Source organism: Coenobita brevimanus, chromosome 40 (genome assembly GCF_032717465.1).
Source record: "Coenobita brevimanus isolate Jiangsu-jjx chromosome 40, ASM3271746v2, whole genome shotgun sequence".
In the NCBI taxonomy this organism is placed as follows: Eukaryota; Metazoa; Arthropoda; class Malacostraca; order Decapoda; family Coenobitidae; genus Coenobita; species Coenobita brevimanus.
The window spans coordinates 37,298,695-37,312,749 of NC_136993.1; the positions used below are offsets into that span (position 1 = coordinate 37,298,695).

At 41.3% G+C, this 14,055-nt stretch overlaps 1 protein-coding gene across 1 annotated transcript in view; it reads left to right on the forward strand.

Annotated features, from left to right (window-relative positions):
* Positions 1-13,597, forward strand: part of LOC145397041 (uncharacterized) — a 95,187-nt gene extending 81,590 nt beyond the window's left edge. Inside the window, exon 17 of the mRNA XM_080270257.1 lies at positions 13,462-13,597. Within this exon, the coding sequence (XP_080126383.1) occupies positions 13,462-13,597 (136 nt within the window). The remainder of the gene's footprint in view (positions 1-13,461) is intronic.
* Positions 13,598-14,055: the final 458 nt, after the last annotated feature.

A 14,055-nucleotide genomic window follows, 5' to 3' on the forward strand; every position in this document is an offset into this window, starting at 1 on the left:
TCAGGGCCACCAGTAAACATGTGATTATGTCAAAGTTGTCAAGTTTACCAGCTGCCAGACCTTTTTTACACATCGGCGCAGTCCCAAGTTCATATCTTGCCATTTGTACATTATATTAGCGTGTCATATTAAAAGAAACAGCATTACACTGCGAGAATTATGTGTGGGATGTAAATTATCTCGGATCTGCTGTAAAATCTGTGAGTAGTGTATTATTAAATTAAAGTAGTGTAAGAGACTGGTGGTTATTACGTCAGAGGTCAAGATGGGATTGGGGGAATTTAGGAAACTTTGGCCCGTATTCTTGTCCGTTAAGGAAGCTCCCTAACACTACCTATGCGATTTATTTTACTTATTAGACGTCACTACCCATGTGATGAGGCTTGCATTCTTTCTGGTTAAGGAAGCTCCATGTCACCTTTTCCCAAGCGATTTATTTTGCATGTTATAAGTTAGTATGGTATTTCTTGCTGCTTAAATGATTTTAATACCGCCATACTCTGCATACTTAGGGTATAAAATGATATTAACTAGCGTGATCAAAAAATAAATCACAGAGGAGGAAGTGCTCCGAAACCTTCGTAACTGACGAGAATATGGGCCTAAATCATAATCATCAAGTTCGAGAGGTGTCTCCTAAGCTGAATAATATCAAATAGAAAGAACAAATAATACACTTAGAAAATATCTGTATCGTGAAGGGGGCATCGCAGTCAGAATATGAAGACCAAAGTGACATTCGCCCCTTCACTCCAAGTACGTCCTCTTTATGGTGAAGATAATCGTTTGTAGGTAACAAGAATTAACAAAAGACATGGTGTTGGGAGTGCGTAGTAGTAGTAGTTGTAGTAGAAGTAGTAGTAATAGCAGTAGTAGTAGTAGTAGCAGTAGTAATAATAGTAGTAGTAGAAATATCAGTAGTAGTAGTAGTAGTAGAAGTAGCATTGACGGCTTGCAGACTAATCCCCCTTGATAAGAATGCTGGATGCAGGCCCATCGGGGTGGGTGAAGTCTTAAGACGGATTATAGGAAAATGCATCATGGAGGTGGTGAAAGATGATGTGAAGCAGGCAGTTGGCAACCTCCAGGTGTGTGCAGGCCAGCAGGCAGGAAGTGAGGCAGCAGTACACTCCATGAGGAAAATAGTTGGGGAAGAGGACTGTCAGGCAGTATTATTTGTTGATGCCTCAAATGCATTTAATTCCATCAACCGGGAGGCAGTGCTGCACAATATCAAGGTTAAATGCCCAGCATTTGCCCATTATGTGGAAAACACCTACAAAGAACCAGCAGACCTCTACATTGTGGGTAAGACAGCTGCTCACGATTTCGGTGTAATCCAGTCCACAGAAGGAACTACCCAGGGGGACCCCGTTGCCATGGCTATGTACGCCTTGGCGATGACAGTGCTACAACAACAGATCAAATACGAGGCCACCATTGTAAAACAGGTAGCCTATGCAGACGATCTCACGTGTGCTGGCAAGGTTGCGGATGTGAGGAAATGGTGGGACCTTATAACATCTCATGGTCCTGAAATAGGTTACTACCTTAATGCAAGTGGTCCATCTTGATCGTGAAACCAGCTTACTATCAAGATGCACAGGAAGCGTTTAGAGGCACAAACGTGATAGTGACCAAGGAAGGTCAGAGGCATCTAGGGGCTGTGATTGGAACTAAGGAATTCAAAGACAATTATGTGAGTGATAAGGTAGAGAAATGGGTAGCAGAAATTCATACACTATCCAGCCACGCAAAAACAGAACCCCATGCAGCATACAGTGCATTTACCTATGGTGTAAAGCACAAGTGGACCTTCGTGATGAGGACCATACCAGACATCGAGTTGCTGCTACAACCACTGGAGGATGCAATCAGGGATTCATTCCTCCCATCTCTAACCAATGGCTATATCCCCACACCAGAAGAGAGGGACCTTCTAGCACTACCACCCAGGATGGGAGGCCTTGGCATTATAAATCCAGTAGCCGTGGCAAGCTATGAACACAGAAATTCACTCAGGCTCACCGAATCCTTGTCACAGAAGATCTGCGCCCACATTGAGACGAGTGAAATCGACCACCAAAGGCAGAAAGACATAAAGACACAGATAAGCAAGGAGCGTGAAGCAAGACAAAAAGACCAGCTGCAGCACATAATCGAACATCTAACACCAGACCAGTGCAGAAGAGTTGAAATTGCACAGGAGGTTGGGGCATCGAACTGGCTCACAACCCTGCCTCTCAAGGCAAAAGGCTTCCACTTCAACAAACAAGAAGTCATTGACGCCATAGCCTTGAGATATGGATGGCCAATAGAGAACCTACCTCAACACTGTGCCTGTGGCACTGTCTTTGATGCAAACCATGCAATGATATGCAAGAAAGGAGGCTTTGTTTGCATCCGACACGATGAAGTACGCGACCTCACTGCTAAAATGCTTCAGGAAATATGCCCTGATGTCACGATTGAGCCAGCTCTGCTACCCCTGGACGGCGAGCACTTCACCCACAGAACAGCAAACACATCAAATGATGCAAGAGTGGATGTCAGTGCTCGAGGTTTCTGGACACGTGGGCAGAGGGCGTTCTTCGACATCAGGATATTCGATCCATGGCAGCATGTCATCGTGAACTGTCTCTCGAAGCTGCGCACAAGAGGAATGAACAAGAAAAAAATAGAAATTATCAAGAAAGGATCCAACATGTGGACCACAGTCGATTCACTCCCCTTGTGTTCACGACATCAGGTGGGATGGGTCCAGAGGCAGTGAGATTCTATTCGAGACTGGCAGAGGTTCTTTCTGAGAAGAAACGTCAACCGCAGAGTTCTGTTATGGCCTGGATGAGATGTCGACTCTCATTCTCCCTCGTGAGGTCTGCTCTGCTATGTCTCAGGGGCACAATGTCATCAGACCTCAGGCCTTTCTCTCTGGCGGGTATGGATTACGAAGCTACAGTGGTCGAGAGTCATATAGACCAGCGACTCCAACAGTTTAATGTCTTTGTTTACACTGTAATATCAATAAATAAAAAATAAAATAATAATAGTAATAGTAGATGGTTGGTAACGACAGCCGTTGGCGTGCTTGGGGACAACGGATTGTAATATGAGGGTTGGTGTTAACCTTCACATTACAACTCGAAATGGTGAACTGTATTAGGAAAGTTGGTTTTGATCTTCACAGTATAATTCCCCGATGGATGGAGGTAATTAAAAAAAAAGCAGTAGTAGTTGTAGTAGTAGCAGTAGTAGTAGCAGCAGTAGAAATATCAGTAGCAGCAGCAGCAGTGGTAGTATTACAAGTAGCAGTAGCAGTAGTAGTTGCAGCAGTAGTCAATCAATAATTTTGTTTTTCCATATCTCGCGATAGATAATGTATACTGCATTTCATTATCATAAATACCATCTACAACCTTTTAACAATTGAAATTAAGAAAATATTTACAATAATTACCGTAGATCCCTAACAATCAGACCGAGGAGTGGATCTAATTTCATTGATTAAAAAAAAAAAATAAATAAATAAAACCCATGTACACAATTTGCACACCTACACATAGAGTATGAACTGTTATCCAACTTCAATCTTTACGTTAACTCTACACCGCATATTTCCTCATGGTTTTGCACCCATTGAATTCTAGCATTCATAATGTCCATAGAGTTATCCAGTATATCTATCTCATATTGATCATAAAAATGTTTCAATAAATGGGGAATATGGTGGCCAGAAGACTGATATAATAACGTAAAAAACACATTATTCTTGCTACTTTACTTTAAAATATCTAGCTTGTTCTAAGATAAAATGGTGTCTAAGTAAAAGTAGTCCTGCTGCCTTGGATACACTATGAATACTTAGTAATCTTGGGACATTATGGCTGGATGAATCACTCTTGCGTGATAATCAAAGACGGTAAATAAAACCCACACTTGTAGAAGAAGAATATATTTACCAAACAGTTTCGGTGGACACTGCCACCATCTTCACTGAAGATAGTGGCAGTGTCCACCGAAACTGTTTGGTAATTATATTCTTCGTCTACAAGTGTGGGTTTTATTTACTGTCTTGGGACATTATATTTTTTGTTGAGAGCATTTGCAATTGCACTTTCAAAACTTCTGAACACATTGCTCCTAAGCATATCTTTCCTATTTCAAAGATTTAAACCATAGTCAGGCACACAGTATTCTTTAAACAGATACAGTAACGTCAGTGTATTAATATTCTTAAATTTTCTAATTACTGAATTAAATTTAGCATAAAATGAGTTCAATCTGAAAAAAATATGATTATCAGAGAAGTTGTCTTCAATGATATGGCATCAATATTTGAATTCATTCACCACTTCATACCGATTTAATAAAGAACATTTTGTGCCCGTTTCTTATTATACTAAATATAACATTATTATTTATCTTTGTTAATTTTTAAATTCAAACTATTAATATTCAGTTCAAATATGCCTCACAAACATTAAATATGCTCTTAACTACCAGCTAGTTAAGCTATATCATCAGCATATGCAATTGCATTCAGTCTTATAAACCCAAGGCAGCAACCCACATCAGTTTCCGTCAGAGTTTTTAAAACATTTTCTATGTACAGCTTAAAAAGTAGAGAGAATTCCTCCCTGCCTGTCTTTTATTAAATATAAAATACATTCCTTTATTCCCATTCCATGTAATTCTTGCAAACAGATTTCTTAAATACCTCATTAAAATTAATTTCTAGTAAAGGGGAACTTCTCTCCCCAAGAAAATACGACCCAATTTAACATGATTAACACTATCAAAGGCCTTTGACTGATCCATAAAAGCAATATATAATTTTCTGCCTCCTTTTGTGTTAAACCTAGTGGTATCTTAAAGAAAAAAAAACAACAAGCATTTCCTGTTGGCATTCCATTACAAAAAACAAACTGTTTTGAGTCAAAAAATGTTATCTCACTTAAAATACTTTAAAAAATGAAGTTCTAAAATTTTTAAAAGACAATATAAAACCATTACTGGTCTATAGTTAGTGGAGTCCGCTGCATTACCTTTTAGATCTTTTATGATGGGAGTGATATCACCCTTTAGGATTTCAACAGGGTATATAAGAATGAGTATAACAACTGTTGAAAAATACGTTAAAATATCTTAAAACAACACTGATGCATGTTTTAGTAAAACAGAATGTTAGCCATTATGCCCTATACCTTCATTTAATAACTTAACATTGAAAGTCTTTCAACTGACATGCTTATACAAAACTTTATTGTAATTTTTCATCTTTCTTTTAATACTGTGAGAAAGGAATCCTTTTCATCACCACTACTAACATCTCCAGCTCCTTTAAGCATTCTTCCATTGAAAATTTTTATTCTTTCCTTATCATTACTGGTCCCATCATCTAATTTTGATGACCTTATTTTATTACTTTGTTCCTTTTTTGATATCTGTGCTAGTGATGGGTTGGCAATAGCCAACACCTTCTTCTGGCATAAGATGATACACAGGTATACATGGAGAGTCATGAGGAGGATGGACGGTAAACTTGTTCAATGAAAGGCAGTGATTGATTACATGTGTGTGGATGAGCGAATAAGACAAATGTTGGATGCAAGAGTGTGGAGAGGGTGGAGGAGTGGAATCTCGGACCATCACTTAGTGTTGGCCAAGGTAAAGCTGCAAAGAAAATAGGTGAACAGACGAAAGGGAAGACAGGAGGAAATAGCTTCTGTGAAAAGAGTGGAGAAGTTGCAAGAGAGTGAGAAAATGACCCAGTATAAGAGCATAGTGGAAGAATGATTGGGAAGGTATGAGTTATGGCAGATGGGGAGTAGATGTGGAAATTGTGTAGATTGGCTTGGGAGGGGGGAGGGGTTTCAGAGGATTGGAAATCAGGTATAATTGTTTCTGTATACAAACGAAAGGGGAGAAAGAAGTATGTGGTAATCATTGGGGTATTTGCCTTCTTAGTATGATTGGAAAAACATATGGTAGAATACTTATTGATAGGGTTATGCATATAACAGAGGAGCTAGTTGGGGAAGAACAAGGGGGATTTAGAAAGGGAAAAGGGTGTGTAGATTGTGTATTTATTCTAAGATGTTTAGTGGAGAAGTATCTAGAGAAGGGAAAGAAAGTGTATGCTGCCTTCATGGACTTGGAGAAAGCATATGACAGAGTAGATAGGCAAGGTATGTGGAAGGTATTAAGAATATATGGAGTGGATGAGAAATTGTTGAGTGCTGTGAAGTGTATGTACTGGAGCTAAGGCTACGGTAAGAGTGGATGGTGAGCTGAGTTCTTTGATCTAAATGTGGGACTGAAACAGGGATATGTGATGTCTTCATGGCTGTTTAATATATTCATGGATGGGGTTGTAAAGCAGGTGCAAGGTAGAGCAGTGGATGTGGGGGGGGGGGCTCTAATGAAGGAGGGTGAGATGTGGAAGATTCCGTTGTTGATGTTTGCTGATGATATAATATTGCTGAGTGAAGATGAATGGGAGTTGCAAGATTTGGTGATTGAATTTGGGACATTGTGTAAGAAGAGGAATCTGAAAGTTAATGTAAACAAGAGTAAAGTTATGTTGTTCGAGAGGAATGAAGTCACAGAATGGACAGTGAGGTTGGATGTAAGGATATGGAGAATGTCAGTGCATTCGAGTATTTGGTAGTGTGATGCATAAGGATGGAAGTTTGGGGGATGAAGTCCTTGAGAGGGTACAGCAGGGAAGGAAGGTTGTTGGTTCACTGAAAGTGGTGATGAGAATTAGGGTTGAGTATGGAATTCCGCCAATTGTTTAGAAAAAGTGTTCCCCTGAACTTGCCTCTGTCCTAGCTAAATTATTCAGACTATGCATACGTACTTCTTTATTCCCAAATTCATGGAAAGAAGCCAATATCCACCCAGTTCCGAAGAAAGGAAGTTCGTCTGACCCCTCCAATTACAGACCAATAGCTATCACATCTTCTCTTGGTAAGGTATTTGAAACTTTAATTAATAAGCATATTGTTAAACATCTTAAATCCAACAACTTAATTAATGATAGACAATACGGTTTTCGCCACGAAAGATCCACCATTGACATACTCAATCTCTTAACTCATACCATCCATCAATCAATTGATCTTTTTGGAGAAACTCATGCAGTAGCTCTTGATATCTCTAAAGCTTTCGACAGAGTATGGCACCGTTCCCTGCTGTCCAAACTCCCTTGCTATGGACTAACGTCTTTTGTTCCTTTGATTTCTTCTTATCTTAGTGACAGGAAAATAAGAGTAAAAGTAGATGATGTATATTCGAATTTCCACTCAATTAACGCCGGCGTGCCACAGGGATCAGTTCTGGCGCCAACCCTATTTCTGGTTCATATTAATGATCTCTTATCTGTCACTCACAATCCCATTCACTCATATGCAGATGACTCAACACTACATAGTTCATTCACACTCAGACATCCATTTACAAAGTCTAATATCTCTACCTCTCAACTCAATACAGCCATCTCCATAAATCAAGATCTATCTACAATCAGTGAATGGGGACAAAACAACCTTGTCCCTTTTAATGCTAGTAAAACTAAATATATACAGTTTACTAATAGACAGATATTGCCAGATTCGTACATTACCTTCAGTGCTACTAATATTCCCATCTCCAAAAGTATTGAAATTCTTGGTGTCTCACTTAACAGTGCCCTCAGCTGGACCTCTCATGTCAGATCACTTGCTAAAACCGCCTCAAAGAAACTTGGATTATTGTACAGAGTCCGTAACTTCTTCGCCGATGAGCAGTTAGCTATAATTTATAAGAGTCATGTGCGCTCTCAGCTTGAATATTGCTCACCCTTGTGGAATGGTTGTGGAGAGGTTGCATTAAGACAACTAGACAAAATTCAGAATAAAGCTGTTAGAATCATTAACAACCCTGCCATTACATATAAACTACCTCCCCTGCAAGTAAGAAGGAATGTTGCCTCCCTTGCATTATTTTACAGATATTTTTTTGGCAAATGCTCAGACGAAGTTGCGTCCATGGTGCCACCTCTCCATGCCTTCCCTCGTGCTACACGGGCATCTGGTAGCGCTCATGACTGGAATGTCACTCAACCACATTGCAGAACTTCTGCCTATCAGAATTCTTTCATTCCCCGAACTGCATCTCTCTGGAACTCGCTTCCCCAGAGTTGTTTTCCTCCAAATTTCAACCTACAACTGTTCAAGTCTAATTCTTACAGATATTTTATGAACAGAGGACACCAGTAATCTAGTGTATGGATTTTTTTTTCTCCATTTGTTTTTCCTTCCTCCGTTGTTATTTAAAAAAAAAAAAAAAAAAAAAAAAAGTTAAGAAGTCACTGCATGATAGTATTGTGATCCCTACCTTGACGTATGGAAGTGAGGCATGGACCTTGCTAGAGGGGAACAAGTTAGGAGTGAGAGCAGTAGAAATGAGTTACCTGAAAGGAGCATGTGGAGTGACATGGAGGGACAGGTTGACGAATAAAGAAGTGAAAGAGCGTTCAGGGGTGGATGCGGATGTGATTGAGAAAATTAGGAGAAATACACTGAGGTGGCTTGGACATGTGGAGTGAATGGAGAATGAAAGACTGACTAAGTGGGTGTATGTAGGTGAAGTGGAGGGAGAGAGAGGGAGGGGGAGACAGAGGATGAGGTGAAGGGATGGAGTTGAGAGGTACATGAGGGAGGGTGGAGTAGGCTGCGGGGAAGGCAATCAAATGGTGAGTGACAGAGCGACTTGGAGGCGTTTTGTCTGCTGCCACCCTTTGCAGGATTAGGGCGTCGGGCTATAGACAGATAGATAGTTTCTTGATTTCACTCCAAAAGACTGTCATATTCTTATTGAAGAATGTTCTTTCCACAGCCTTTGATCTTTCAATGGTTTCTCTCCTTGCACTTAGAGAGTGCTAATTTAAATTCTTTTCTGCTACCAACCATCTTCATGTACTCCTCTGAGTTTCTTTCTTTTCCCATTTTCAACCATTCCATGCAGTTGCGACGTGATCTCTCGTACAGTGTTTTAACGTTTCTGTTCCAACCAGAAATAATTTTATATTTATTTTTTCTTATCCTCTTACACTTATATTTCTGAGTACAAGATGCTAATGAAAATATCAGTTGCTCTTGCAAAATATCAAGTTCCTGTATATGCTGCTTATGTTGGCATCCAGTAACCTGGGAAATGAATGATTCAGGTGCAATCATCCATGTCAAATCGTTACTAACGTCTTTTTTTGTTGCTTTAATATCATCCACACTTAGGCTGTTCCAATTTAAAAAATTCCCTAACACCTGTTTCTTCCTGGATAAATGTATAAAAAACACTTTTCAGGGCAATTTACGTGCATACATATAGCCATAGGTAATTGGTCTGCCCCAATAAGTAATATAACACCTGTATATTAGAAATTATGACATTTTTGGAATATCTACCTATATATATAGTCAACCCATTTTGTGTAAGAGTTGCTGTAAGGAATAAGTGTAAATGTGTTATTTATCAAGCATGTGGTAATAATCAAAACATTTCAGGTCATTTCTCCCAATAAAATTGCTGAGATTATTTCATGCTCTACCTATAAAAGAGTCTGCATTATAATCTTCTTAAAATACACATTATTATCAATAAAATTAATTAAAACCTGCTCCAACATACAGTACTCAGTGACTTTAAATATACAGTAGTTCAAGGGTGGTATCCTCCCAAACATAACTTATCACGTACATATCTACCAGTAATTCTGTGAAACCTCTCGCTGACATTTCCCAAATTATCATATTTCCTTCAAGAGATATGACTTTAAAGGTAGCATACTTTTTCCACATACAAAGAATCTCTTCCTCACATCTTTCTCTAAATGATTTATATAACTGATTTATCTGAACAGTCAGCAGCAGATCCCACACCAGTATAACTTTCATCAATAAAAGCAATATCTCCTAGCCTACCTTCTTTAAAAAGTTATTCTTGCAAAAAAATAACATCATAACTTCCATCTGAAAGTAAACACACCACATCTATATTTTTCCTTAAGGAGCAACAGTTATAAGTACAAATATTAATATCCATAATCATGTACAGTATTATGCTTTCCTAAACTACAATATTAAAAATGCACAGAAAAAAACATAATAAAATAAAGCTTACAAGCACCAGCAAAAAGCCCACTAAAAAAATAAAACTCCTATCGAAAAGTTATACTATGAAAGAAAAAATGCAAATAGTAAAGGTTCAATACAGGATGATAAAAAGCTAAAAGCAAAAGGAGGCATCATCACAGTGCACGATTCACTCTGTGCGCGAGTGACCAAAAATCATAACCAAAAACCTTGAATGTGTGAGTTTACCTCACAGAATGTGAGGTAGAGGCAAGGAGTGGTTCAATAATGCCATTTTCTATTAGTACGCGACCACCCCTCACACAATGCGTCATGTGTCGTCATGTTGATGTGCAGAAATTCCCGGGCATTCTACTGTGCAGCTTGGGGTACAAGGCAGTGGGTGCGCCATAACAGTCTTGGCTCATGCACAGTGCGGATCCGTTCTCTACAGCTAACCTGTTGTGTACAATGTGTGGCGTTTTTTTTGCGCTCCATACTGGCCTGTACTTCACCGCATCATGGCTCCAACCCCAAGAGTTAAGAAACTTCTGACGCACGCCACCAAGTTAGAGATTATCAAGATGAAGGGGGAGGGTCAAGGAAACACCACCACTGGGAAAGCCCTGGGACTGGCTAAATCAACAGTGAGAACAATGTGGAAGAACTGTGATGACATAAGGGCTCTAGTGAAGACGTATGGTGCCTCTGACCTAGACGGCCGTTCGCGGGTGGGAAATCGTGCGATGATACTAATGGAGCGGTATCTTGCCACCTTCATAATGAGGAAGTAGAGGGAACGCGTTCCACTGAATGGAAGATTCATTCGGAACCAAGCCCAGCTCTTTTACAAGGCAGCATCTTGCAAATATGGACAATCCTTTCAAGGCATTGGTTGGATGGTTGTACCGTTTTCTCAAGCGCAAGAAACTCCGTCATGTCAAAGTGTCTGGTGAACGTGCCTCTGCCGACGAGCTGGCCGCGAGAGACTGATCCTGCGATATTTAGAGTGCTTCTTGAAGAGGGACAGTACCCCAGATCTACAACGTCGATGAAACGTCGTTATACTACAAGGCCATGCCCAAATTAACTTGCATCGCTAAAAGACAGAAACAAAACCTGGTTGCAAGCTCCAGAAGTGTAAGATGACGGTAATGTTCGCAGTAAACCTGTCTGGGAGCCACAAGATGAGGTCAATTGTTGTACACACAGCTTCACACCCAAGGTGCTACAAAAACCTCACGAACATGGACACAAGTGGCGTGTACTGGTACAAGTCTGCAAATGGTAGGATGACCAGGAACATTATGGGCACTGCATCCCCGATGCCAGGACCAATTGTTGGGAACTGGGCATTCCATTTAAGATGCTCCTTGTGCTTGACAATGCACCAAGTCACCCTCCATACCTAGAAGATCTACACAAGGATTGTCATGTTGTGTTTCTGCCTCCCTGCACGACGTCACTAATGCAGCCGCTGGATCAAGAACTGACCACCACTGTGAAGCACTTCTACCATAAGCAAGTGTAAGACTACCTACGCAGGAAGATCGATACACAAGAGGAGCTTCATGCCCTACAAGATCACGACAAAGACCTCGATGAGGCACCTGCTCCTATTCCATCTCCGCCAGCAGCTGTATCCTGACCCACCAAAGGTGCCATGACTGTTGAGGCATTTTGGCATCATTTTTCAATGAAGGACGCAGTTGAATTTCTCCTAGAAGCCTGGCACCAAATTACACCTGCAACGGTGAACCATGCGTGGTGAATGCTTGTGCATTACTTATGCACAACCCAAGAGACGGCCATTCAACCACTGGCCAAGGCTGAGGCAGCAATACTGACAGCAGCACAAGCTGTACCAGGTTTCGAGGACATTACATTGGTAGACATACGAGAAGTGCATGCTGCTAATGAGGAACAGCCTCCCGAGGAAGTGTTGCAATGGATAGACGAAGTTGATGCAGAGCCCGACGCCAGGCAGAGTCAAGTTGAGCAGCCTAGTGTGATGGATGGCAGGAATGAGCTGTGTGTGTCAAGAATAAGCAAGATCCTTGCTGCCGTGGATAAGCTCAAGGAAGAGGTGAAGGAACAGAAAGTGACCAGCCTAAGAATGGAGGAAGTTCTGGTTGGTAATGACAAACTCTTCCGTTTCTACACAGACAGGAACAGGCAAGAAATAAACAGAAGAAGACAGACGTTCATAACAAGTTACACACAGAGGGCTCAAGTTACCATCATCTGCTCCTGTTCCTGTTGAGGATGAAGAGGATGCAATGTCAGAAGTGTCAGCATTGGACTTCGAGGGGTTTATGGCCGAAGTGAGTGACTTTGAGGCTCCTGGGAAAGGTGCTCAAGAGGAGTCTGTGGAGGGAAGTGTTGGTGCGGCAGGATGTGCAGCGGGGGGTGCGGCGCTGTAAGTGTTGCCGTGCCTCGGAACCCCTGTTATTTAAGTCCATCAGGCCTGTTGTCTACTGTTAATAAGGTGACTACCCATATTTTTGTTATTGTAGCTATATCTGTAGTTCAATGTCTGCAAAATATGACCTTGATTATGTCTCTAAGGGCCAAAAAATGTCCACGTATGAGGGGGTACCGCCCATATGTAATTTTTCCCATAAGATTATGTATTCATATTGCGCGAATTCACAGTGCGCAAGGTCATGGACCACCCAATCTCTCGCGCACTGTGCAAGCATACTGTATATATATATATATATATATATATATATATATATATATATATACGGTAGTCCCTCCAAGATCCAACTTAATAGAACCAAAGCAATGTCTGGGACTTTGTCTTATCTGGGACTTGGGAAAAATGCCCCAGGACAGGGACTTACAGACCCCAACTCAACATAGTTCTGAAAGCCACCTAACTCCCTACTGGACATGCATAGCACCTGTTAAGACCCTATGCAGACAAATAAGGGACAGAAACCAAAAAGTAAATGAAAAGGAACCAAAAAATGAGAAATTATAAGTAAAGAAAATATTTAGCAGTGTACAGGGTACTAACGACACCTCTGTGGCCATCGCGAAGGTTTACCTGCCTCCTCTCAGGCTCTGACAGTGGTGAAGGTGCACTTGAAGTAGGTACAGTAATCCAGTGGTGCACTGCACATAATCCTTTGCACTTTGAATGAAACTTTCTTAATACTTCACACTCTGCTCTTACTTGCACTGCACTTGAAACACGCCAGTGCTGCACGCTGCACTTAATCCTTTGCACTCTGAATTCCAGTTTCTTAACACTGCACAACACTGTATACTCCCATGTGGTCTTATTGTGAGGTATTGCTGTTTGTTCACTGTCAGAGCCAGGGAGTAGGTGTTGCAGGTGGCTGAGGGGCACATCGCTGGGACGTGGTGATGAGCTACACATTGCAAATGACTCTGAAGATAGTCGTAAACTCACGTCCACCATGGCCGATGTGCTGGCCTGTGACTCTGCGGTAAAAGGCTGGTCTTCATGAGGCAGTGTTATGGAGCCAGGGCTGGGCGCAGCGGTGCTCACGGGCCTAAAAAAGTTGTCAATGGTTGATTGGCGAAAGGTATGGCAATTCTGGTGACTGATGATGCATTGCCTAAAAGTGCACACTTCCTCCACAAGACCCAGGGGCCCCATCTCCCTGTCACAGTCTGGGAGTTCCAGGTAGTCAAGAATGAACTTGACGTGCTTCTGGAGTGCAATTAGCTGGTGGATGGCTGGAGTAGTGGAGCACTGACAATACTCCGCATCATCATCACTGCCCTCGTGGGAATCTTCCAGCTGGGTGCCTGTACCAGCAACAGAAGATGCGATGCCGATAACAGACATGATCTGGTATTCAGGATCGCCCTCGTCGTCATCCAACCACTCATTCACTTCATCCACATCCACCTCATCACCAGCTGCATGAAGACGTGCATGGAAGTCATCCACATCAAAACC